General features: G+C 40.9%; 1 protein-coding gene across 7 annotated transcripts; it reads left to right on the forward strand.

The window, feature by feature from the left end:
- The first annotated feature begins 663 nt into the window (after nucleotides 1–663).
- On the forward strand, nucleotides 664–27,242 carry ZNF195 (zinc finger protein 195). Of its 7 annotated transcripts, XM_031653806.1 has the most exons (7): nucleotides 692–848; nucleotides 9,285–9,362; nucleotides 10,538–10,616; nucleotides 13,623–13,749; nucleotides 14,253–14,348; nucleotides 23,700–23,846; nucleotides 25,015–27,242. In XM_031653806.1, exons 3-7 carry the CDS (start codon nucleotides 10,602–10,604, stop codon nucleotides 26,460–26,462), a joined length of 1,833 nt encoding a protein of 610 aa, XP_031509666.1. In that variant the 5' UTR covers nucleotides 692–848; nucleotides 9,285–9,362; nucleotides 10,538–10,601; the 3' UTR covers nucleotides 26,463–27,242. The 7 variants fall into 7 exon arrangements, with proteins under 7 accessions (XP_031509669.1, XP_031509665.1, XP_031509670.1 ...); XM_031653805.1 differs by lacking the exon at nucleotides 9,285–9,362 and having other exon boundaries at nucleotides 668–848; XM_031653809.1 differs by lacking the exons at nucleotides 9,285–9,362; nucleotides 23,700–23,846 and having other exon boundaries at nucleotides 664–848.
- The last annotated feature ends 693 nt before the right edge of the window (nucleotides 27,243–27,935 follow it).

Genomic DNA, 27,935 nt, shown 5'->3' on the forward strand with positions numbered 1-27,935 from the left:
CTGACATAAGGGAGGTTAGACCTCAGAGTTGCACTTTAATGTGGCAGCTATTGATCATGTGTGACTACTGAATATCTGGAATACAGCTGGTCTGAATTGAAATGTGCTGAAAAGGTAAAACACAGAGTGAGCTTCAAAGATTTAGTACCCCAAAATATATGCTTCCTTACCAATTATATATTGACCATATAGGAAAATGGTTACATACTGAGTCAAATTATTACAATCAACTTCACCTGTTTCTTAGTACATTTTAAAATGTGGCTACTAGAAAATTTAAGATTCACACGTGGCTCACATTTTAATTCTTAGAGGCTTGACTCCTTTTTGAAATTTCAGGCTCTCTGTTCAAAGGACCAAAAGCCAAGAAGGCCATAAAATATAAAAATTCAGTTTGAATATCATTATTTTATTTCCATTGGTGAATAACATATACTTATTATTTATAAATGAACATAAGCACAGTCACATGTGAAATGTAAATATCCTCTAGGTGGGGCCGGACCGCGCGGGTAGGAAGCCCTGCCCCCAAAAACCGCGGCCAGCACCTGTCCTTGCTGTCTCATTCGGCCCATTGTCTGATTACAGCTCCTGTCATTCAGGGCCTGAGGGGCGGGGCGTGAGACCCTATCCAATCAGAGGAGCAGGGTCGGGGACTGTCCAATCAGGCACGCGTCTGGAGAGGAGAGGCCGGCTTCCGGAATCTGGCGGGGCCTTTGTCCAGACAGAGTTCCACTTCCTGTCCCCGCCGCTCTGCGTCCTCTGCTAGCTGTTGGCCGTGTGACCCGACCCGCAGGCACCCGGAGATCCAGAAGTGAAACGTCAGGCTCCCTGGAGACCAAGAGATGGTGAGTGTAGAGGCCAGGCCTCCTGAGAGACAGGCAGGGGCGGGCTGGAACCCGCGGTACCGGCTGGGGAGGAACCGGGCTGCCCGGGTGGGTTCCGGGCTCCGCGAACCCGAGGCCCTTCCAGCTGCACCATGGCGGCCAGGCCCCGCGCGCCTCGGCGCGTCCCTGCAGAGCGGCTTTGGCCCAAGCCCAGAGCCGTCTCCCCGCGGCTGCTCTTCGCCCGCAGACCCGCGTCTCCCCGAGTTAGGAAGGGAGAATCCCGACTCCGCGGGTGGTTTGTGCATAAGAGGATGATCTGTAGCCCGTAGGGGCCCCAGTCCCTCCTGTCTCCCGAGGGAGTCCTTGCAAAAATGTGAAACAGTTTTATTTGAGCAAAGAGTGATTCATGAATGGCAGAGGACCCAACCATGTTTTTTTGGTTTGGCGGTCCCACCAGCAGGCCTTGAAGGAAAGGCTTTTATCAGGTGCATGAGGAAGCAAACCACATTCATTAATTAGTTTGGTACAATTACGTCATCTCCTGATTTGAGCTATCTAGGTTGAAATTTTCTGGTCTTGTAATCAGAGTAATTAGAGATTTGTGGTTGATGAAACCTGAATTTTGTTTCTGCAAGATAGTCATTTGCAAGAAACGCATTTAATTTTTTTTTTTTTTTTTAACATAAGAACCCAGGGCACTAGAGCCACCTCAGTCGGATTGCCTGCTATTTAATTATTGTTATTATCATTTTTGAGACAGAGTCTCGCTCTGTCGCCCAGGCTGGAGTGCAGTGGCGCGATCTCGGCTCACTGCAACCTCCGCCTCCGGGTTCAAGTGATTCTCCTGCCTCAGCCTCCCAAGTAGCTGGGATTACAGGCGTGCGCCACCACGCCCGGCTAATTTCTGTATTTTTATTGGAGACAGGGTTTCACCATGTGGGCCAGACTGGTCTCGAACTCTTGACTTCAGGTGATCCACCTGCCTCAGCCTCCCAAAGGGCTGGGATTACAGGTGTGAGCCACTCCGCTGGCCTAGTTAATTATTTTTAACACTCCAGGGAAAACTGGTTTTTCCGCTGCATTTTCCAAATGCATTTCAAGCAGGGTCTCAAAAACACCACCATGTTCTTCAGGCCTAACTCTAGCCTGCAGTATAATACTAAATTTCCTGTACCTTCCAGATTCTCCCAAATGCTAACTTCCCCTTTCTAATTCACAACATTATTAACTATTCATCCTTGGCTGTAATTTTAGGCACAGTATTGTAATGAATCATTTTTTCACAATGCATTGGATGGCATTTTTTTTTTCTTTTTCTTTTTTTTGAGACGGAGTCTTGCTGTATCGCCCAGGCTGGAGTGCAGTGGTGTGTTCTCTGCTCACTGCAACCTCTGCCTCCCAGGTTCAAGCAATTCTTCTGCCTCAGCCTCCCGAGTAGCTGGGATTACAGTCCTGCACCACCACACCTGGCTAATTTTTATATTTTTAGTAGAGATGGGGTTTCACCATGTTGGCCAAGCTGGTCTTGGACTCCTGACCTCATGTGATCCACCCACCTCAGCCTCCCAAAGTCCTGGGATTACAGTCGTGAGCCACTGCGCCCAGCCTGGACGGCACTTTTTAAGAGATTTGTTTTCTGTTTGTAATCATTCCACACGACAGGAAAGCAGAGAATCATCCTCTGACATTATTGTAAAAAATCTTTGTGCCTCTCCTCGTTTTTATTTTCCCTAGGCACAGACACCGTACCAGAATGTCTTTGGTTTGAGGTTCCACTTTGGAAACTTGACAGGGTGATTTGCTCTCAGCCACCCTCTGGACTTTCTCCTCAGTTTCAGTATTGTCTAGGGATAACACAGGATGCCCACCATGGCCGTGTCTGCTGCAGCATCTAGTGAATTTCAGGCCCTGGGTTATTTCTCAAAGGACAGCCTGAGGTATGAAGTGTGGCCTCTCCAGGGAGCGGCTGGATGCCCTGGGCTGACAGAAATCTCCTGGTCCACTCTTCCTCTAACACTTAGGACATTAAGATTGTCTTCACCCAACCCAACTTTCAATCCTTGGAGACACACGGCTGATCAGCCAATCAGATGCTGCTGTCAGAGGGCAAAGACTGAAATCATTTCTGCCCTTCGGTCTCTCAGATTTGTGAAGGGAGACAGAGTGTTTCAAAGGACAAGAAAACCCCGCCTCCATGAGATGGTGTGAAAACCTGTGATGCAAAATTCACCTGGGACACTCAGTGGGGCACAGTGCAGTGTATCATGGTGGGTGGCCAGTGAGCACTTCAGTGAACAGGATGGAGGTGGGAGAATCTCCCAAGGAATAGAATAGCCTGACTTGACACAAGTCGTTAGCTGTGTTTATCAGTAGCGCTTGAAAGGTAAGAAAATACGAAGGACGTGAAATAGGTCAATTTCAGGAAAAAGGTTAAATATCTAGTCATACATACCTTTTTCTTCTCCTGATTAAGGGTAGAAAGTTACTTAGGTCTGTTCTATTGTGGAAGATGATTTCCAACAGAATCCCAGGGCTTAGCTTTGGGAATGCTACCAGGGAAAATAAAATGCTTCTTGGATGGCTGTGGAGAATGTTTACATTTTCTACAAAAAAATTATGGTAGATTACTTGGTAAATTACATAGATTCATCAGAACATGATCTCCTCTTTTTGCAGGGTGAATTTGTTATTATGAATATCTGTTTTATATCCTGTTCTCTACATGTCTGAGCTTAATGCTAAGTTGTGGGAGACAGAACTTAGCACTTCTAAAAGTGTTCACATATGACTGCTTACTATATGATTTGTTATGGAAAGAGTTAAACAACAAGTTTATTGTCTGAAAGCAATAAATAATTCTGCTTTTTCTGTGGAGGTGAAAGCGTAAGTGCCTTACAGTTTCCTTTTCTTCTGTAAATGCTGTTTGAGTGATTTTGTTGGATATTTCCAACAATGGGTATTACTTAAAACTAAGTGGATAGCCCTGATTGGGAAATTGAAGCCCAAGGACAGTCATTCCAAGCTAAGGCCAACATTCAGCCTGCAAAAGAAAGCAATTGAAGGCCTGGCTCAAGCTTTTCCAACCAACCCACAGGCCTGGGCCACATGCTGTCCTGGGCTTTGAATGTGGTCCAACACAAATCAGTAAACTTTCTTAAAACATTATGGTATGTTTTTGTGATTTTTTTTTTTTTCCAGTTCATCAGCTATCGTTAGTGTTAGTGTATTTTATGTGTGGCCCAAGACAGTTCTTCCAATGTGGCCCAGGGAAGCCAAGATTGGACGCGCCTGGCCTAGCTGGTGCTTCCCGAGGAGCCTCCCCTGCAGGTGCCCCAGCCTGCTCACAGCAGCCATGGAAGGAGAGAAGCTGCAGAGCCTGGGAGCACTGGGGACCCACAGGCAGATGCAGTTAGAGTTGGGATGGAAGGGATTTGGGGAGGTCTTCCTGGGTATGGGATCGTGATTATCCTGGGGCTGTTTCTAGACTTCATCAAATAAATTTAGCTTTAGGTAGGAAGTTACCGAACTCTAAAGGAGGATTGCAACAGGGAGAAGGTGGCAACTATCATACCTTTGAGGATCTCAAAAGTTAGGCAGACACGGGCTTTTTTGTGTTTTTATAGGGAGGAGGGAAAACAGGATAGAGGGTGGGAAAACCAGATTCTAGATCCCAGAATGTTTTACTCTGAAATCTGTGTGTTCTTAGGAGGGGCAAGAAGGAGGGGTTGTATGCTGGCTCAGACTGAGGGTAGTTCAAAATTCAGGGGCTTGAGGGAAGGAGAGAAATTTTAGCAAGTTTTGATAGAGAAGTGTTTTGACCACTGAAGACAGAATTGTTCAGCTGTTTATGAGGAAAAAATGGGGATTTTCAAGAGTCTGTATCTGGTACTGTGGTAGGTAACAAAGTGAGTGTCGTCTGGGTCATATTATAAAGGGGTTTCTCTTCATTCAGCTGCTCCTGGAGAACACAAAGAGGGAGCAATTCTGCTGCTCAGGCCTTTTGACCAGAATCTCTTAGGCACTCTTCCTTCCCCACCCTTTCCCTGGCTTTGTGCGGCTGTTCCGTTTGGCCGTTGCTGATATGTATCTTTTATAGTAAACCAGTAAATATAAGTACAGTGTTTTGCTGAGTTCTTTGAGTAGTTTTATCAAATTACTGAACTTGACAGGAGGTTATGGGAGTACCCAGTTTATAGGCAATAGACATCAAAAATATAAATATTAGAAGTATAAATGGGTGCCCAAGGCTTTGACTGGCATCTGTAGTGGAGCAGTGTTGTGGGACTGAGCCCTGAACTTTTGGGGTCTGGGCTGGCTCTAAGTGGTGTCAGAATTAAAATATTAGACACTTAGCCGGGCACAGTGGCTCATACCTGTAATCCCAGCACGTTGGGAGGCCGAGGCAGGTGGATCACTTGAGGCCAGGAGTTGGAGACCAGCCTGGCCAACATGGTGAAACCTCATCTCTACTAAAAATACATCACCGGGCATAGTGGCACATATGTGTAATCCCAGCTACTCACATCTGTAATCCCAGCTACCCAGGAGGCTGAGACATGAGAATCACTTGAGCCTAGGAGGTGGAGGTTGCAGTGAGCCAAGATCACAGCACTGCACTCCAGCCTGGGCGACAGAGCAAGACTGTCTCAAAAAAGAAAAGAAAAAGTTAGACACTCAGTTGGTGTTGAAGAATTGCTTGGTGTTTAGCAAACACCACACATTTGGAGTCCAAAGAAAGACATCACAGGGGCCCGGGCTGGAGGGAGACTCTGGATGTCTGGGGAAGCGAGGCTGTGTTCTGCACACAGGCTGTCGCGTGGCACGTTGTCCTGTGATTCCAGGTCCCTGAGGGTGAGAGGGAACTGAGAACTTAGAGGGAAAAGTTCTTAGAACTGACACCCTCCTCCCCAGCTGTCATCACATGATTCCCACCCACTTAGGAACATGGACTTGCCGTGCCCCTTCGAAGAGCAGGCGTCCCCTTCCAGAATTCACTGCAGCACCTTTGGTTTTAGAATTCCTCACCCAAAACCCACACACGTGCCTTCAGGACTCCTGGTGTATCCTCACCCCCAGAAATGGAATCTGCAGCAGCAGCTTCTGCCACCAACCCATGCCCCTGGATCACCCAGTTGTACTCTCTTCCGCCTGCAGCACAAAGGAATCGGTCAGATCATAGCCCCACCTGGGCCGCTGTCAGTCGGTTCGTAGCCCCACCTGGGCCGTTGTCTGTCGGTTCATAGCCCCACCTGGGCCACTGTCTGTAGCACAACCAGTTTTGCTGCCAACTTTGCACTCTCTGTCACCTGTGGATTCTTGAGAGCGCCTTTCTCTCCTGATTTTTTTTGCCCACAAACCCTTTTTATGTGTACATGGTGTGCCCAAGGCCACCCCTTCGGTGCCTGAATCCAGTGCCTGCTGTAATTAACATGTTCAGAATTTCAGGTCCATCTAGACTTGGCTCTTGCAGGAACAAATACAAATTAGAAATAAGAGGCTTAATTCTCTCACTTGAAAATAAGGAGAAAGATTTTTTTCTTTTCCCAATTCTGAAAGGATTTACTTTAGGACACTTTAACATGCAAATGTTTTCTCTGCTTTTTTGTAATATATGTAAGTCATTTAAACAGCTAAATAAGTCTTTTGTCATTCTTTTTAATTCAGGATTATCTTTATTTAGGACCTGAGAACCATTGCTTAATTTTTGTTTTTAATTTGGCAAATATTTATTTTTTTCCATTTTCAGTATTTTAAAGTAGACACAGATTTGCTTAGAAGGAAGCTGATTTTAAGAGTACACAGCATAGGATTAAGCTCAGCGATACGGAGGGGTGAAGGGTAAAGGATGCCAAGTGCCTTTGACAGAAAGCCAGTCATCCGAGGTGATTGCTTCAGGTCTGGAGGCTAAAGGACACACACTGCAAAGCAAGGACGGCTCAGTGTGTCAGCTAGACCGTGGGGTTTGCGGCCATACCTTGCATTCTATTTCTTTCTTAGGAACAACTAGCATAGTTATGTGTCGTTTTTAGTAAACAACTTGCATCCACTTAAATTAAACAGTATTTTCTTTTTTTTTTTTTTTTTTTTTTGAGACGGAGTCTCGTTCTGTCGCCCAGGCTGGAGTGCAGTGGCCGGATCTCAGCTCACTGCAAGCTCCGCCTCCCGGGTTCACGCCATTCTCCGGCCTCAGCCTCCCGAGTAGCTGGGACTACAGGCGCCCGCCACCTCGCCCGGCTAGTTTTTTTTGTATTTCTTAGTAGAGACGGGGTTTCACCGTGTTAGCCAGGATGGTCTCGATCTCCTGACCTCGTGATCCACCCGTCTCGGCCTCCCAAAGTGCTGGGATTACAGGCTTGAGCCACCGCGCCCGGCAATTAAACAGTATTTTCTACAATAATGTGATATAAAGGAACAGTATTTATTTTAGAAAAACCTCTTAAACAGTAATTTTAATACCAATATTATTCATTCTTTTGAAATATGATGTGTTTTCACTGAATTAAAATTATGGAGAATTTTTAAATACAGCATACATCATGACTAGTATATTAAAGTTATTCATACTGAGATACTTATATTTAATATCCAAAGAAAGTTCGCTCCCAAATTTTTCCATTTTCTACTCAGAATCAGCCTGCATCTCTCCCACCCAGGTGGCCATAGAGGGCCTCCGTGCAGGGTCACCAGGAACTCTCTCACCAGCGCCTGGAGTCTTTTGGACATTCGGCAGTGCACTGTGCAGACGGGGCTCAGGCTGACAAAACGGTCTATCTGTGCTTCTTTCATAGAAAAAGAGAAACGAGTCACCCAGGGTTTGTTCCTCCCCTCAGAGAAGAAACCTCGTTGGTATCCACATGGGAAATCCTCCAGTTTTCTGGTACTTGAGTAAAAAACAAAAATGAGATCTGGAGATTCAAACTGATAAACTAACTGATTCCATCTTGTGTAGCCATTAGGAAAACAGAAGGCAGCCATGGTCCCTACAAGCCAGAAACTTTCCATTTCCAGTAACTGGATAAATCACTGAATTCAGCATCTTGGGGTTAGCACGAAGAAGGGAGAGGTCAAAGGGACTTTGGCTTCATTTGGGCCATTTTCCTGATGTGGTCATTGTGAGTTCTGATGTCGCGTTGAAGGGATATTCAGATAGAAAAAGTGGTGGTGGTATTATTTCTGTTGCTTTTGCCCTGCTAAAAATAAATATTTAGCTTCTACCATATACATCCTAGAAAACCCTAAAGGTTTGGTTAAATTCCTTGTTATTTTATGTTATAAAATAGGGAAGTGGCTAACATAGATTAAAATTATACAAACCCTGAGATTTAAATTTTGTGGGGGCAGTTTTAGGAAAAACAGAATTGTAAATACTCTAGTAGCACAGAGAGCAGAATCCTGCGTGCGGCCCTCTCCCTGCCCAGACATGCCCGCACTCCCCTCCTCGGAGCCTCATCCAGGTCTGGCCTCATCCTGGACTCTGCTCCAACAGTTAACTACAGAGTTAAATCAGAGTTTGGGGTTTAACTACAGAGGTAAATCAGAGTTTGGGGTTTAACTACGGAGTTAAATCAGAGTTTGGGGTTTAACTACAGAGGTAAATCGAGTTTGGAGTTTAACTACGGAGTTAAATCAGAGTTTGGAGTTTAACTACAGAGGTAAATCAGAGTTTGGGGTTTAACTACACAGTTAAATCAGAGTTTGGAGTTTACAGAGTTAAATCAGAGTTTGGGGTTTAACTACGTAGTTAAATCAGAGTTTGGAGTTTAACTACAGAGTTAAATCAGAGTTTGGAGTTTACAGAGTTAAATCAGAGTTTGGGGTTTAACTACGGAGTTAAATCAGAGTTTGGAGTTTAACTACAGAGGTAAATCAGAGTTTGGGGTTTAACTACACAGCTAAATCCAGAGTTTGGAGCTTACAGAGTTAACCAGAGTTTGGGGTTTAACTACGAGCAAATCAGAGTTTGGTTTAACTACAGAGTTAAATCAGAGCTTGGAGTTTACAGAGCAAGCTTGGGGTTTAACTACGAGCAACTGTATTTGGAGTTTAACTACAGAGGTAACTGTATTTTGGGGTTTAACTACACAGTTAAATCAGAGTTTGGAGTTTACAGAGTTAAATCAGAGTTTGGGGTTTAACTACGGAGTTAAATCAGAGTTTGGGGTTTAACTACAGAGTTAAATCAGAGTTTGGGGTTTAACTACGGAGTTAAATCAGAGTTTGGGGTTTAACTACAGAGTTAAATCAGAGTTTGGGGTTTAACTACAGAGTTAAATCAGAGTTTGGAGTTTAACTACAGAGGTAAATCAGAGTTTGGAGTTTAACTACGGAGTTAAATCAGAGTTTGACTCCTGCTGCCTCTCCAGAACTAATACACAGAAACCCCAAAGCAGATAAATGGAATAAAAGAACTCTCTATTTTGGGGCCTTAATTTTTTTTCTTTTTTTTACTAACACCAGTGCTTTTAGAGACATCGCATCCAGCAACCTGTTTCTCAGTCCTGTGGGTCTAATAGTTGCTTCACAAGCCACAAGAAAGTGAGGATAAACGCAACAATGGAAAGTACCTCTGCACTGTACTTCATCCTCTCTGTATCCCTTCCATCGGTCTATGTGGAGCTTTTATCATTACACTTTTAAAAAGTTAGTGATAGGAAAATAGAAGAACTACAAAGCCTGGGCCCTTCGTCTGTATCTTGAGAGTTGTGGGACACTTGGTTCTATCACCCAGGGTGTGATGAGGATTGGCTCACATGACGTGAGGTGCCCAGCACAGTGCTGTCGCATACTTCTGAGCACACGGTGCCTGCTTAATAAACGCTGCATTCATATGTGTGTACACATTGTTTTCCAAATGCAGACAGACTCAGACATTGCTTCCTTCTCCAGCCCTGGAAAACTTTCAAGAGCCAGAAAATAATGTAATCTTTCAGAATGGAGATTGACTGTCTCCATTTGCACCACAAGAACTTGTGTTGTGGTAGGAGGGTTGGGTGTAAGGGACTGTGCTGGGGCTGCTTTGTTTAGCTGAGTGTTGATGATCACAAGTCTTGGGGGAGCAGCATCACCATTAGTGGCAGAACTGTTAAAAAAAATCCAGCCCATGAACCCCTTTGAAATCTTCAGGATCACTTGACTCAGAGTGGGGCCAAAATTACCAGAAGATTCATATGCACATTGAAGCTTGAGAAGCAAGGCTTAGCTAAATGGTTCTCAACCTGGCTTCTAATTAAATCACATGGACAACTCAAGAAAAGGCCCTCACCATTGCCTTCCCCACAGATTCTGCCTATTGGTTTGGGTGGAAGCACCAGTGCTGTTTAAATCACATGCCTCATGGGATTCTAAGGTGTGGCCAGAATCAGTGATGGGGGATTTCAGATGCATTTGTACGAGTTGAGTTCAGCCTTGGTTCCAAAGGGAGGTCACAGGGCCTTCTTTGCCCAGGTTTCAGAGGCCAGCTCGGTGCAGTTTATGCTCCAGTTGCCAAAGCAGAATTGCTTTTGTTTAGCAGGGGAGGGAACCTGAGAGCCAGAAGAGAGAAAGTCACATTTTGATCTCCATGTAGAAGTTTACTGTTGCTGAATCTCTTTTATAAAGAACAGAAAAGCGTGGACTTTTTCTGTATTTCTATGTCTTTCCGTTGATGGGTGTGGTGGTCACAGGTGAAGGGGTTGTGCTGACACCTTTAAAGGCATATTCTCATGATGCAGGTGTGATTTGTCCAGAGATCTTTCCTAAGAGGAAGTCCCAGAGAAGCAGGAGAAAGAGAAAGAAATGGCTGGTGCTCAGGTAAATGCATCTCAGGTCAGGGGTTGTGTCCACTTTTGCTCCTGAAATGTCATGTGTTTAGAATTTGGAAACCTTTACTTCTCTACTTGTGGTGTTTCTGCATAATAAGTTTGTTTCAGCTACTTTTTTTTTTTCTTATAATAATGAAGGGTCTCTGAACATATTTTTCTGCATACCAAAGCTGTCTCTCTGTTTTCTTCACCTTGACTTCTTATATGCCATGAAGAATTCTCACCATGACTTTATGACCTGCAGTATTAAAAACGTTCACTTCGTGGCACTGAACGTGTGGATACCCAGGATTCCTCTCGAGGATGGGGTGCGGTTTTTGGATGTCAGCAAAGAAGGGAAACGTGCACTGTTTAGGTTTCATCTGGATGCTCCATTAGCTGCATGCAGAACAGGACTAAGAAAATAAACATTTAAACTCGATGACATTTATTGCCCAGAATAACTCAGAGCATTCTGGAAAAGAGAAAAATGAAAAGACACTTGCTTTTTAGAATGCTAAAGAAAGACTATTTTAATACACTATTAGAGATTACTGCTGGGCGCAGTGTCTCACGCCTATAATCCCAACACTTTGGGAGGCCTAGGCCTCCACTTGAGACCAGGAGTTCGAGACCAGCCTGGCCAACATGGTGAAACCCCATCTCTACTGAAAAAATACAAAAATTAGCCAAGCATGGTGGCACATGTGGATAGTTCCAGCTACTCCGGAGGCTGAGGGACGAGAATTGCCTGAACCAGGGAGGCAGAAGTAGCAGTGAGCTGAGATCACACCACTGCACTCCAGCCTGGGCTACAGAGTGAGACTCCGTCTCAAGACAAAAGAAGAGATTACAGAACCTGGGAGATATTTATCAGAACATAGGAGATATTTATTTGTCAGAACCTGGGACGTATTTGTCAGAACCTGGGTGTAGGGAGAACCCCTGAAACTACTGCTACAGAATAAAAGATGAAATGCTCCTAATTGTAAATACAAAATTGCATGCAGGATTGTGTAGACAATGCCGGGTTGGGCTGCCAGAATGAACCAACAGCACGTGATGTGCTTCCCCCTGCAGAGAGCCTATGAACAGACGTGCAGTCAGAGAGGTTTCACATCACCAAGATTCCTATCCCAGAAAAGCAGAAGTTCATAGCTCTGGGAATGGAATGCGACCCTTGTGGAGAGCCTATAAACGGACACATGGGGGGCACCTGTCCACATGGATAAGATAGGGCTATAAACGCCCTTATCTTGCTACGGCTCTTCTAGGTCTCTTTAGGGTGAAGGCATACTCCCTTCTGAGAATTTGTGGTCTAACCGTTTGTCTAGTTTCACGTCCTGCTTTCATTGATTGTTTGTAACCAGCTTTTGCTGCCATTGTTACTGCTGTTTAATATCTTGCTAATCATAGGTTATGGATAGACTGTGTTTGTGTTTTAAGGCTCTGTTAGAAATTGCTGATGCACACACACTATATCGTAAATTCTTATCTCTGTATACTGTACTTCTGCATACCAATGTTATGTTAAAGAATTACTTCAGCCGGGCGCGGTGGCTTACGCTTGTAATCCCAGCACTTTGGATCACCTGAGGTCGGGAGTTCAAGACCAGCCTGACCAACATGGAGAAACCCCGTCTCTACTAAAAATACAAAATTAGCCGGGGTGGTGGCACATGCCTGTAATCCCAGCTACTCGGGAGGCTGAGGCAGGAGAATCGCTTGAACCCGGGAGGCGGAGGTTGCGGTGAGCCGAGATCGCGCCATTGCACTCCAGCCTGGGCAAAAAGAGCGAAACTCTGTCTCAAAAAAAAAAAAAAAAAGAATTACTTCATCCCCATGTGACCATCTCACCTCATAATCAAACGACCCTAAATCCCTCACTAACCTACCCTGCCCTCGCTAAACTTAATAACAAATGATGGTATATCCAGTGCATTGGCAGCATCGCAGGACCAGAAGGTGGGGACCCCCCGGACCCAGCTTTCACTATCTTGTGTGTGTCTTTTATTTCTCGACCTGCCGATCTACTTGGGAACAAAGAAGGAGCCCCGTTGCATTGCAGGCTGTTGGCCAAATGCCGCAATACCTGGGAGATATTTGTTTGTCAGAACACGGGAGATATTTATTTGTCACTTGAACTTTGCATAACAGTAAGTTTCAGTATGATTCGATTCAGATTATAATTGACCTTTTGGCCAATATCACACCAGTAATATGTCCTTCTCTGTGCATTGACACATGATAAAAATCTGTCCTATTACAGTTGATATTAGTTTTATTCAGTTGGTGAAAGAGCTCTCTGACAGATTTTTCCATTGTAGAGCTTATTTTTTTCTCTTTAAGTACCTTGAGGAGATTTACTAATTAGTGTGCATAAATAATCACATTTAATCTGAAAGGTCTTTGCTTCTTAGATTCTTTTTGCGTATGCCTTGCTTTAGAAGATGAAGAATCTGATCTCTCTTTGTGGTTCAGAAAAACTGGGATAAACCCATGCTCTGCCACTTACAGGATTTTGACAAAATATTGTCCTTGGGCCCAAAGGACTGGCATCACTGGTGAGCGCATTAGAAATTCGGAAACTCAGGCTTGACCTCCGATTTCCTGAAGCAAAATCTGCACAAGAACTCTAGTTTATTGGACACATTAAAATTGGAGAGACAGCTTCTAACTCACCATGACTTTTCCACCTGAGAAATATACACACCTTATTCATGTGACGTAAATGTAGCACTCAAAAATGGACATGCCTTTGTTGACGCCCTTAATTTTATACTTCATCATCCAGAAAAGTATTGTGTGTACACTGCTTATTTGGATCTTAGGCAATTCTCTTTCCTCAGAGTTAGAGAATATTCTTGTGCTAAAAATTACCTTATTTTATAATTCCAGTCACTTGTATAAGTTAGAACCAGTTCTCTTCACTCGCTCATTTCACCTTGAATCAAGTTAAGAACTCTGCCGAAAGCCACTTGGTAAGTATTTGTTGTTGTTGTTGTTTCTTCTTCAGACACTGTTGACGTTCAGGGATGTGGCCATAGAATTCTCCCTGGAGGAGTGGAAATGCCTGGACCCTGCTCAGCAGAATTTGTACAGGGATGTGATGTTGGAGAACTACAGAAACTTGTTCTCCATTGGTGAGGATAACTTCAATACGTAATTCCTCATATGCCCTGAAGAGTTCCTTTCGTTCCTTTGCGGAATGTTTTTCGGGAGTTTCTGCATTGCATGAATGAGTTTCAGATCCCTGCTTTTAAGAAAAACATGGGGAATTGTTGATGTTAAAAAAAAAAATCTTCATAATGTGGTTCATTTTGACATAAACCTTCCCTTTTTTTAACTGATTTGTATCTTTCACTCTAGTGATAATTCCAGAGATTCAGTGGCATGAAATATTGTTGCCCACACCTTAAAGTCAAATTTCCACCCCCAGTGTTTTATTTCAGCAGTACTGAGTGGTGAAACTGAGAACCCACAGATTTACAATACTTACTGAATATTCTAAAGGTTATGTCAGGAAGCATAATTTTTGGATTGATTTTCTAGAATCTTCTATAATGTTCACTCTACTAAGCACAGTACAAGGTTGGTAATTGGAGAATTTCAGCAAGAGTAATGTCACTTTTTTCTAATAAAACAGGTCTCACTGTCTCTAAGCCAGGCCTGATCACCTGCCTGGAGCAAAGAAAAGAGCCGTGGAATGTGAAGAGACAGGAGGCAGTAGACGGACATCCAGGTGGGTGGGCGTGAACGAAGCAGGTAACCCAGGTGAGAGGTCCAGAGGTCAAGGAGGAAGCCAGAGCCAGAGCTTAAAATGTGGTTTGGGAAGCTCTGCTCTAGTGGAGATGGTTTCTGAGAGCCTGGCTGTCTTTCTCTTGCTGCCCCCTAGGAGCGTCTTCTGTCTCATTCTCTTAAATTTTCTACAGACTCCGCTTCCTGTTTAGTGATCTGCCTTTATAAAAGTTACAGTACAAATCAGATCCTCCTCCTGACGAGTAAGGGCCTGTGTGGTCTCATGTCTTGCTCTGCCACTGCTTTTGGGAACATGCATGTACCTGCCTATGTTTGAGGAACTCTGTTAAATGTTTTTTGATTTCCTTTTTGCATCATGTCTGAAGTGTGCAAGAGGCGTGGTGATGGTGTTTGGTTCAGAAATCCCAGAAGTCCCATAAACAGATGTTGTGTGCTTTCTGCTTTATGATTTCGTATCCCACAGAGATTTCAAATGGGAGTCTACAGAAATGTATACTCAGCAGTTTTCTCCAAACACTAGGCATCTGCCCAAATATGAGATGATCTAATGTTATTTTACTTCAAAATTTTATTTATTTTTTTTTTAGTGTGAACTGAGGTTGGTCATTTAAACTCGATATTCCCTAACTCCCAACTGTAATAGTTATAATATTATCATTTTATAATTTCTTCTTTTTTAGTATGAGGCTTATCAGGACTGTGTCATTCATAGGTATGTACGTGTATGTGTATGTATATATGTGTGTGTATATATCATATATGTGTGTATATATCATATATCAACATCCTTTTGAAATGATAGGATTTCACTTTTTATGCTGGAGTAATATTCTGTTGTCTATTTACATCATATTTTCTTTATCCATTCATATATACACACACATATATATACAGGTGTGTCTATATGGGCATATGTGTAACAGATTATTTTAGAAATAAAAACTGTGTGTATATTGTGTACAATGTAATAATTTGATATGTGTATACATTGTGAAATAATTAGTGCAATCACATTAAGGAATAAATCTATCACTTCACATAATTACCTTGTAGTGAGAACAGTTCATGTCTACTGTTGGCAAATTTTAAGCATACAAAAGATTATTAATAGTATTCATAAAGCTACTCATTAGATTCCCCAAACTTACTCATCTTACAACTGAAAGTTTGTACCTTTTGAACAACAGCTCATTTTCCCCAACTCCAGGCCCTGGCAACTGCCATCGTCCTCTGCTCCTGTGAGTTCAGCCATGACAGATTCCACATCTGCGGGGGAACGTGCAATCTCTGTGTTGGGGCCTGGCTGAGTTTATTTAGCATCATGTCCTTCAGGGTCATCCATGTTGTTGAATAACAGGATTTCATTCCTTTTTTATGGCTAATATTCTGTTGTCTATTTATATCACATTTTCTTTATCCATTCAGCATCCACAAACGTTTAGCTTGTCTTTATATCTTGACAATTGTGAATAATGCTGCAGTGAACATGAGGGAGCAGATAATTCTTCAAGCTGCTGCTTTTATTCCCTTCAGTTATTATATACACAGAAGTGGGATTTCTGCATTGTAGAGTAGGTTTATCTTTTTTTAATTTTTAAATAACGCCCCCTCCTGGTTTTCATAATGACTCTACCAGTTGAGAACTCTGAGTGTTCAGAATTGTTTTTTCTTTACATCCTTGTCAACATTGTTGTTAGGTTGCTGCAAAAGTAAGAGTGTTTCTTACTATTTAGAAGGCAAAAACCACAATTACTTTTGCACAGCCCTGATATACTGCTTATTTTTTATATTAGCCATCCTAATATCCAAAAGTTTGATTGTCAATGGTCTTTGGCGTGCAGAAGCTTTTTAGCGTAATGCAGTCCAGCTTGTTGATACTTACTTTTGTTGCTGTACTTTTGGTGCCATATCTAAAAAATGATTGCCAAGACCAATATCAAAGAAGTTTTTTCTCAGAGTTTTTAAGGATACATGTTTTACATTTAAGGCTTGATTTCAAGTTAATTTTTGAGTATGGTGTAAGAAAAACTGTCTGTTTCATTATTTTGATTGTGAGTATTCTGTTTCCCCAGGACCAAGTGTTGAAGAGACTATACTGTCTGTGTTGTGTATTCTTCGTGCACTTTTGAAAGATTAGTTAAGTGGATATGCATGAGTTTAATTCTGGGCTCTCCGTTCTGTCCCATTGGTCTCTCTGGCAGTTTTCTTCTCTGTTCAGATACCATCCTGTTCTTACTACTGTAGTCTTAAAATGTCGCTTGAAATCAGAAAATATTATGTCTCTTGCCTTGTTCATTTTCCTATAGATTCCTTTGGCTATGCCAAGTCTATTGTAATAACATATAAATTTTAGAATTCTGTTTTCATTACTGTGAAAAAGGCTGCTGGAATTTGATAAGAAGTTTGTTGAATCTGTGGTCTTGGTCTTTAGCAGAATTTTACAACCCCCTTCCTGGATTCCAAAGCTCTCTTAAAGGCATTTTTTTGAGATGAGGTCTCTCTGTATCACCAAGGCTGCTTCTGAGCTTCTGCCCTGAAGTGAGCCTCTCACCCCAAGGTCCTGAACAGTTGGGATTGTAGGCGTGAGCTGCGGTGCCTGATTCTCTTGGAAAGGCGTTTCTGCACACAGAAGACTGACACACTGTTGTTGTTGTTGTTGGGGGATATATAAGCCTGGTCCACCTATTTCACCATTTTTCTGTGTCACTCTCCTGTACATTTTCACTTTCTCTTCTGTTCCATTTCAGATTTATCTCTAATTTCAAATTCTAATATGCAGAACAATATGCTAGAATTAACGTGTTATGTCTGAATTAAATTATTTAGTAAGCACTATTTATTTGTTTATTTATTTATTTATTTTGAGATGGAGTTTGGCTCTTGTTACCCAGGCTGGAGTACAATGGCACTATCTTGGCTCACTGCAACCTCCGCCTCCCAGGTTCAAGCGATTCTCCTGCCTCAGCTTCCCGAGTAGCTGGGATTTACACACAGGCATGTGCCACCACGCCTGGCTAATTTTTTGTATTTTTAGTAGAGACGGGGTTTGTCCTTGTTAGTCAGGCTGGCCTCGAACTCCCGACCTCAGGTGATCTGCCTGCCTCAGCCTCCCAAAGTGTCGGGATTTACAGGCATGAGCCACCACACCCGGCAAGCACTCCGTATTTATTAAATTATCCTATTTCTTCAATCCGTATATAAATAGTAATATTATTTATTCCCAAATGTTTATTTTATATATCAGTGACTCTCACTATACTTTACATAATTTACATTTTTCTTTCTTTAGAAATATAAGGCTATTCCTTGCTTCTAAAAGTTGAATGGCAGCATTTTAATTTTGCATAAGAATCGCATCAGTATAGTAAACATATAATAAAAATTATCTTTAGTATCTTCTTACTCATTAAAATGTTCTCAGTAGAGTCTTTTATTAATGATTGTAGTGCATTTTCTGTGAAGTTTCACTGCTGTACACTGCATGCCAGTGATTCAAAATACCTGCTTTTCATGATTACACAGTCACAGTTAAATATTGTAGTTATCGGCCGGGCGCGGTGGCTCAAGCCTGTAATCCCAGCACTTTGGGAGGCCGAGACGGGCGGATCACGAGGTCAGGAGATCGAGACCATCCTGGCTAACACAGTGAAACCCCGTCTCTACTAAAAATACAAAAAATTTAGCCGGGCGAGGTGGCAGGCGCCTGTAGTCCCAGCTAATCGGGAGGCTGAGGCAGGAGAATGGTGTTGAACCCGGGAGGCGGAGCTTGCAGTGAGCTGAGATCCGGCCACTGCACTCCAGCCTGGGTGACAGAGCGAGACTCCGTCTCAAAAAAAAAAAAAAAAAAAAAAATATTGTAGTTATCTAGGCAAGTTCTTTTTTAATGGTATATCAGTGTTTCATAGCAGATTTTATGACTAACATCTTAGTGTTTTGTAACTCCGTATTACTGTTTTTATGGTTGAATAATATTCCTTGTATGCAGATGCCACATTTTTTGTGTGTGTTCATCACTTGAGGCTTCCCCCATTTGACTTTTCTGAATAGTGACACAGTAAACATGGGTGTGCAAATATCTCTCCTAAGTCCTGAGTTGCAGTGTGTATTTTTGATATAGATCCAGAAGTGGGATTGCTGGATCATATAATTCCATTTTTAATTTTTTGAAGAACATTTATGCTATTTAAAAAAAAAAAAAAACAGTCTCACTCTATCACCCACGCTATAGTGCAGTGGCGCCATCTCAGCTCACTGCAACCTCTGCCTCCTGGGCTCGAGCCTTCCTCCCCCTTCAGCCTCCCGAGGACCTGGAAGTACAGGTGCCCACCACCACACCCAGCTAACTTTTGTATTTTTAATAGAGACAAGGTTTTGCCATGTTGCCCAGACTGGTCTCGGACTCCTGGGCTCAAGTGATCCGCCCGCCTCAGTTTCCCAAAGTGCTGGGGTTCCAGTTGTGAGCCAGCGCGCCTGGCCTGTGCTATCTTTCATCATGGCTGCATCCTTTCTTTCCTACCAGCAGGTTACGTGCTTTTCAACGTCTTCACATCCTTGACAGATCTGAATTTTTTTTTTTTACAGTGGCCATTCTAATACGTGTGAGGAAATAGCTTAATTGTCATTTTGTTTTGCATTTCTCTACAAATTAGTAATTTGAGCATTCATTCAGGTGCTTGTTGGGCGTTTCCCTATCTTTTTTGAAGAGATTTCAGTTAGTCCTTCATCTATTTTTAAATCGAGTTATTTAATTGTTGTTGTTGAGTTGTAAAAGTTCCTTACATAATCTGAATATTAAGTCCTATCAAATGTGTGATTTCCAAGTATTTTTACCCATTTCTTAGGTGGCATTTTCACTTTACTCATTATTTTCTTTGATTTGCAGAAAGTTTGAAGTTTGATGTAGTTCAGTTTTTCTGTTCTTTTGTTGCTTATGCATTTGCTCTCCTATATTTTCTTCTAAGAGTTTTATTCTATTTCTGTACCTAAGTATTTCATTTAAAATACTTCTGTATATGGTGCATGAAAAAGATATCACTTCACTTTTCCATGTAGATATCTAGTTTTTAACATCATTTGTTGAAAGGACTCTTCTCCATTGTGTGGTCATGGATACCTTGTGGAAAATTATTTGATTTTATCCACAAGAGTTTATTTCTGGGTCCCATGCTTTGTTTCATCATTTAGTTATCTGTCTTTGTGTCAGTACCACGTTGTTGTTATTTTTGTAGCTTTTTTTATGTTTTAAAATCAGAAAGTGTAATACCTCTTTGTTCTTTTTAAAGAATGTCGACTAGTTATTGTTCTTAAACTAATTTTAGGATTAAAAAATCAAAAAGTACCATTGGGAATTTGATAGAGATTATATTGAATATGTACATTAGTGTGGCCATTATTGACATCTTTAAAAAACTAAATTATCTGACCATTGAGCAAGAATGTGTATGTTCAAGGGCGTTTAATTTCCATACATTTTTGGCATTGCCAGTATTACTTTTGCTTTTGATTTCTAGTTTTATTACATTTTGGTTAGAAAACATGTCATGGGACTTTCATCTTTAAGAGTTATTTGTTGTAACAGAATGCACTTTGTGTATTTGAGAATATTGTATATTATGCTTTTTTTGACTGGAGCGTTCTATACATATCTGTTAAGTTGATCTGTGTAATTTTCTGTGTGTGTGTGTGTGTATGTGTGTGTGTGTGTGTCGGAGTCTCACTCTGTCACCCAGGCTGGAGTGCAGTGACGCAATGTCAGCTCACTGCAAGCTCCACCTCTCGGGTTCAGGCCATTCTCCTGCCTCAGCCTCCCGAGTAGCTGGGACTACAGGCGCCCGCCGCCATACTCAGCTAATTTTTTTTTTTGGTATTTGTAGTAGAGACGGGGTTTCACTGTGTTAGCCAGGATGGTCTCGATCTCCTGACCTCATGATCCTCCCGCCTCAGCCTCCCAAGGTGCTGCGATTACAGGTGTGAGCCACCCCACCCGGCCTTGATTTTCTGTGTAATTTTCTATTCTGTGTTGAAAATGGGGTCTTAGAGTCGATAATTATTGTATTTCTGTGTACGTCTTGCTTCACTTCTCTCCATATTTGCTTTATGTATCTGGGAACCCTGATGTTAGATATTAATATAGACAGATAAACAGTTACAGGTTCCTGGTTAATGGACACATTTTGCCATTACATGCTATTAATCTTTATCTCCTGTGACAGTTTTGACTTAAAGTATATTGTGTCTAATATAATGATAACCACCCCACCTGACTGTGGTTACTAATTGCATGGAATTTTTTTTTATTCTTACTTTCAGCCTATTTTTCTATTTAAAGCTAGAGTCTTTTGTAGCTAGCATATTGTTCTTAATTCAGCTATTTTATTTCTGTTAAATAAGTAGGTTAATTTATATTTAAAATAATTTCTGAAGGAAATGAAGTTACTATCACTATCTTGACTGTTACTCTTTTCTGTGTTTCTTGTAGATATGTTATCCCTCATTTCCTCTTTGACTGTCTTCATTGTTTGTTTTGTTGATTTTGTGTGGACATGCTTTCATTCTTTTCTCATTGTGTTTTGCAGACCTTGTATAGGTATTTTCTTCATGATCGCCTTGAAAAATGGAGAGTACATCAAACACCTTAAAGTTATAGATTTTAATCTCACAACTTCATTAAATACAGAAACTGTAACACCCTCCAGTGTGCTATTAATGTAACAAATTATTGTGTATTTTGTATCTGGTAGCAAAGATTTATGCAGATATTTTTTCAGATATTATGGCAGAATTTTGAGTTTTTTACACTATCATTATGATAGTAAAGTATTATATATCTGCTTATATGCCTTTAACAGAGTTTTATATTTTCATATGGTTTTATAATGCTGTCTAGCATCATTGTCTTTTTTAACACGATGAAGTCTTTTCAGTATTTTTTCTGTATTTTGTAGAGATTGGGTCTTGCTATGTTGACCAGGCTAATTCATAACTCCTGATCTCAGGCAATCCTCCTACCTTGGCCCACCCAAAGCTGGTATTATGGGCATGAGCCACCATGCCTATCCAGCCTTTAGCATTTCTTATAGAACTATACTAGTGGTAGTGAACACCCTCATCTATTTATTTATTTTGGAAAGTCTTTATTTTTCCCTTGTTCTTTTGAAGTGAAATTATTCTAGATCAGGTGTTCTTGGTTAGTAACATTTTTATCATACTGAAATTTGGAAAGTTAACAGCCCTTTTTTCTTTGAATAATGCCTCCACTCCTTTTCTGCTATGTATTTTTTGTAAGACTTCTTTCATGAATATATTGGTTTAGATCATGGTGTTCAATAAATCCCATATTTTAGCTATTTGTTTTACAGTTTTATTTTTCTGTGTTTTATTTTTAAATCTGTGCTACATTCTGTTTTATTGTACTGTTTGTCTGCCTTTATACCAATACCAAACTGTTTTAATTACGGTTGCCTCATAATGTGTTTTGAAGTCAGACAGTGTGATACCTCCAGCATTGTTTCTCTGTTTGAAAATTGTTGGGTGCTTTACAGTCCCTTGAGATGTCTTAGGATTTTTAGGTTATTGCTTTTATTTCGAAGAGGATTCGAAATTTGAAAGAGATTGCATGGAGTTTGTAGATTGCATTGGACAGCGTGAACATCTTTGCAATATTGAGTATTTCAACCCTTGAACAAGAGCACGCTCAAATGTGTTGTTTAATTTCCATATATTTGTGAATTTTTTGGTTTTTCTTTGTTATTTCCAGTTTCATTTCATTTTGGTCATATAGTAATGCAGAAGACTTCCGTTTTTTGAAATTTGGTAAGACGTGTTTATTTGTTTAACAGGTGGCCTGTCCTGGAGAATGTTTCCTGAGCTCGTGGGAAGAGTGTGTCTCCTGCCGTGTTGTGTGGGGTGTTGTATCTATGTCTGTGAGGTGGAATTGCTTTGTAGTGCTTTCAGGTCCTCTCTACAATTATTAAGTCTTGCTTTATTATTCATTACTGAAAGTGGGTTCTAGAAGTATGCCACTATTATATTGCTGTTTCTTGCTTCAATGCTGTAATTATTTGTTTATAAAGAACTTGCAAAACTGAAGCAAGAAATAGCAATATAATAGGAAGTTACTTCAATACCCAAATACATATACAAATATGCACCCACACTTGTCATAGGTTCCCAGTTCATTCCCCCTTCTATTATTGTTTTATGTTCTTGTTTTTTGTGAGCTCTGACTTAAAGTATGCTTTATGAAGTATGACATTTTTTGACTTAAGATGTATTTTGCATAATATAATTGTAATCTCTTCTCTCATTTCATTAACATTTGCATGAAATGTCCATTTCCATCTTGCCACTTTCAGTCTCTTTTTGTCATTAGGTCTCAGGTGAATTTCTTGTAGGTCAGCTATTGTTTGATCTTGGCTTGGTTTCAAATTATTTAGCATATGCCTTTTGATTGAGTGGTTTAGTTCCTAAATAAACAATTTACTGATATGAAAAGATGTACTTTAGCCATTGTATTTTTTTTTTTACTTGATTCTTGTAGCTTTTTCTTTCTCCCTTTCTTTTTTGTGTCTTGTATTTTGTGTAATAAGCTTTGACTTCTTTTTAAATTTTCTTCTGTGTGTCTTACAGACATTTTCTTTGTAGTTACCATGGAAAGTATATAAAACATCTTAAAGTTACAGCAAGATATTTTACACTGGCAAATACTTAACCTTAGTTGTATACAAAAATTCTTTCTTATTAAATCTGCCCTCAACTTTGTTACTAATGTCACGAAATCATTTAATGTTATATATCCATTAACAGATATTTATGATTATTTTTCTACTTTTGTCTTTCAAATTTTAGATAATAATTAAAAGTGATTTCTGCACCATCATTATAGTACCACAGAATTTTATTTTTCTGTGTATGCGTATCTTTTCCATATATTTATTTTGATATGATTATATATTATTTTCTAGCATTGCATTATTTTCAATGGAAAGGACTCCTTTTACCGTTTCTTGTTTGACATGTGTAGTGGTAGTGTAGCCCTTGGTTATGTTAGAAAGTCTTTATTTGTTTTTATTTTGTAGGTCACTGGTTATATTATTCTTGCTTGGAAGTTTTGTGTTCAACAATTAGACTATCTCATCCAGTTCCCTTCTTGCTTCAGCTTGTACTTTTTTTGAGACAGGGATTTACTCTGTCACTCAAATTGGAGTGCAGTGGTGTGATCATGGCTCACTGCAGCCTCAACTTTCCAGGCTCAGGTGATTCTCCCACCCCAGCCTTCTGAGTAGCTGGGAAGCGCAACAGCATACACAGCTAATTTTTTTTGTATTTTTTGTAGAGATGGGATTTCACCATGCTACTCAGGCTTGTCTCGAACTCCTGGGCTCAAGCGATCTGCCCGCCTCAGCCTCTCAAAGTGCTGAGATTACAGGTGTGAACCACTGTGCCCAGCCTGCCCTCAAGGTTTCTGTGGACAAATTCACGGGTAATCTCCTAAGAGCATACACCTTGCTTTTCACTTGCTGCTTTCAGGATTATTTTCTCCTTTGACTTTGGAAACCGGTTATAATGTGTCTTATGTCCCTTTTGTTTATACTAGTTGATGTGTTGAGCTTCTTGATTTTTAAATATTTTTTTCTTACTTTTAAGAATTTCTCAGTAATTATTTCCTTTCATACCTGTTTCTCAGTCTGTTTTTCATACTTTATATCTTTTTATTGATATCCTCATTTTCCTAATTTTACTTAGTTTGCTGTTTTCCCATTTTTACTCATTGAGCATTATTCAAATGGTAATTTTATTTTTTCAGTTAATTTATGCATCTCCATTGTTTTAGGGTTGATTTTTGAACTTTTTTTTATTTCTTTGATTGCGCCATGTGACCCTAATACTTTGTACATGTAATCTTTGATTGAGATTCAGGCATTAACAAAAAGCCTCCTGCCACAACCTTTATAATGTGGCTTTCTCCGGGGTAGTCTAAAACAAATTGGGCCGGATTCTAGAGGCCGCTTAAGCCTGTTCTGCAGATGTGACTTGTGTGGGATTGTGTGTGTATTTTTCAGTTAAAGAGAGTTTCTCAGGTTTCTTCACAGTGCCCTGTAATCACCCAATACACCTGTTGCCTGGTGCTGCTGCTGCAGCCTTCCTGCTGCTGTCACAGGTATTTCCTTTCGGTCTCAGCAGACCCAGCCTGTCACTCAGAGTACCGCCATTTCTCTCAGCCCTCTGTCATGGGGGCAGAAATCAGTCTTTGCCAAAGCTTCCAAAGGCCAAAAATAAAAATACTTGCGCCAGTACTTTCTTTCTCTTTTGAAGGAGAAGCCAGGAGTTGAGGATGTACTCTCAAAGGCATTGTGCTGTACTGCGGAGGAGCAGGGGCTGTGGGGGGTAAATGTAACACACTTTTTTTCTTTTTATGTGGCTCCTAGCATTGTGCTCACCTGGGGTGCTGCAAACTCTGAAGTGGTTTTTAGAGTTCAGATGCATTTTCTCACTAGGTATTGTTACATTTATATGTTTATACAGAAATTAGGGCCTGTGGTATTTTTTATGCCATTTTGCTAATGTATTTGGCATTATTTTACAGATTAGATTCACAAAATATATTCATCTGTGTCTAGTAAGTGGGATAACTTTTTTTTTTTTTCCAGCTATGTCTTCTCATGTTACCCGAGACCTTTTGCCAGAGCAGGGCATACAAGATGCGTTCCCAAAACCAATACTGAGAGGATATGGAAATTGTGGCCTTGATAATTTACATTTAAGGAAAGACTGGGAAAGTTTAGATGAGTGTAAGTTGCAAAAAGATTATAATGAACTTAACCAATGTTCATCAACTACCCATAGCAAAATCTTTCAATGTAATAAATATGTTAAAATCTTTAATAACTTTTCAAATTTGCATAGACATAATATAAGTAATACTGGAGAGAAACCTTTCAAATGTCAAGAATGTGGCAAATCCTTTCAAATGTTCTCATTCCTAACTGAACATCAGAAAATTCACACTGGAAAAAAATTCCAAAAATGTGGAGAATGTGGCAAAACCTTTATCCAGTGCTCACACTTTACTGAACATAAGAACATTGACACTGGAGAGAAACCTTACAGATGTCAAGAATGTGACAAAGTTTTTAAAACTTGCTCAGTCCTTACTAAAAATAGAATTTACGCTGGAGGGGAACATTACAAATGTGAAGAATTTGGCAAAGTATTTAACCAGTACTCCCACCTTACTGAACATGAGCGTGGTACTGAGGAAAAACCCTGCAAATATGAAGAGTGCAGCAGTGTCTTTATATCTTGCTCAAGCCTTTCTAATCAACAGCTGATTCTTGCTGGAGAGAAGCTCTCCAAATGTGAAACATGTTACAAAGGTTTTAACCACAGCCCAAATCCTTCCAAACATCAGAGAAATGAGATTGGAGGGAAACCTTTCAAATGTGAGGAATGTGACAGCATCTTCAAATGGTTCTCAGACCTTACTAAACATAAGAGAATTCACACTGGTGAGAAACCCTACAAATGTGAAGAATGTGGGAAAGCGTATACGCAGTCCTCACACCTCAGTGAACACAGGAGGATTCACACCGGAGAGAAACCCTACCAGTGTGAAGAATGTGGGAAAGTCTTCAGAACTTGCTCAAGCCTTTCTAATCACAAGAGAACTCATTCTGAAGAAAAACCCTACACATGTGAAGAATGTGGCAACATCTTTAAGCAGTTATCAGACCTCACTAAGCATAAGAAAACCCATACTGGAGAGAAACCCTACAAATGTGACGAATGTGGAAAGAACTTTACCCAGTCCTCAAACCTTATTGTACATAAGAGAATTCATACTGGAGAGAAACCCTACAAATGTGAAGAATGTGGCCGAGTCTTTATGTGGTTCTCAGATATTACCAAACATAAGAAAACCCATACTGGAGAGAAACCCTACAAATGTGAAGAATGTGGAAAGAACTTTACCCAGTCCTCAAACCTTATTGTACATAAGAGAATTCATACTGGAGAGAAACCCTACAAGTGTGAAAAGTGTGGCAAAGCCTTCACCCAGTTCTCACACCTGACTGTACATGAAAGCATTCATACTTGAGAAAAAAAAATACAAAAATAGGCATAGCCTTTAGTATCTGCTTGCATCCTACTTTACATCAGTTCGAACTTAACAAAGTTATTATAAATTTAATTACTATTGAAAGACCTTTCATGAAATATGTCTCCAGAGCACACAAGAGTATTTCTTCTGAAAAAAAAGTTACAATTATATTTTATACTAGATGGAAGACTTGCAACAGTTGCTTAAACTTCCAGAGAATTTGTAGAGAAACCCAACAAATATCATAACTGTGGAATAACATTTGTTCAAAAATGATAGCTTAGAAAACATCAGAGTTCATACTAAAAGATATTTTGCAAATACAGTAAATGGGAAAAATAAGCAAAATTCAATTTAAGTAAACATTGGAGGATTTGAAGAGGAGAGGAATAGAGCACGGACACGTTCGGAAATGACAGTGAATCCGTGTGTTGAGTCTACAGAGACATCTCGACTTGAAATAGATCGTTCATTCTTAAGTTTAAAAGGAGGATGAGACTGAGTTTTTGTAGAGTTATAATTACATTCAAAATACACTTTTTTGCATTGAAAAATGTTAAATTTTTGAAAAGCGAATGTTGATGTCTTTTAATCCTCGAATCAGTTCATGCTGTGTCTTCATTTCTGGTGCTGATGTGAAAACACATGGTCAGTTGTTGCTGCATCAGAGATATGAGAAATTCTCTTCTATTAGGTGTGCATCACTGATATACTTGTCCATGAAAGGTGAAAGACACTGAAATGTAAGATGCGTGAGTAAAATCTTGGTAGAGAGGCTCTTTGTGGTTGTTTTATATACTTGTAAGTGATTTATGAGCTAGGTGTTTAGAATAATACTCTTCTGTTAGGGTCACCCTGACCAGAGCATTCCCTTCCCCTCCCACAGGCCTTACAATACAGTCCCTTGCGCTCTCCGCAGAGCTACCCCACGGCAAAAGACAAACCCGCCCTTCACCGTCCCCTCCAGTAACTGTTTGTCCAGACAGTTACAGGATGCGGTTAACATGTCTGTTCACTTCACATAACAAAGCTGGCAAAAAAACATCTCCAGGATGCGGACAAGACACCTGCACCCCCAACTCAGCTCCCCCACCCCGACCTAGTTCTCCTGCACCCCCAGCTCAGCTCCCCCACCCCGACCCAGTTCTCCTGCACCCCCAACTCAGCTCCCCAGCCCCGACCTGGTTCTGGCCCTATAAAACCCTTCTATAGTCTGTAAGCGGAGTTGCCTCCTCTAACTGGCAGAGCAGCCAGGCAGCTCAATGAAGCTTGCTTACCTGACTTTGGGTCTCCTCATCCTTTCTCTCGGCTGACCTTAGATTTCTGGTGCCAAAACCCAGGATGATGGTAGAGTTGGCCTCCCTTTCTCCCTTTCTCCTTCCCTCCCTCCTTCCCCCACCTAAACTCCCCCTTCCAGAACGTGCTGGAGACTCAAGGATCTTTCCATTGCTGGCGAACACATCAAACACC

The sequence above is a fragment of the Papio anubis genome, chromosome 12 (genome assembly GCF_008728515.1).
Source record: "Papio anubis isolate 15944 chromosome 12, Panubis1.0, whole genome shotgun sequence".
Taxonomy (NCBI): domain Eukaryota; kingdom Metazoa; phylum Chordata; class Mammalia; order Primates; family Cercopithecidae; genus Papio; species Papio anubis.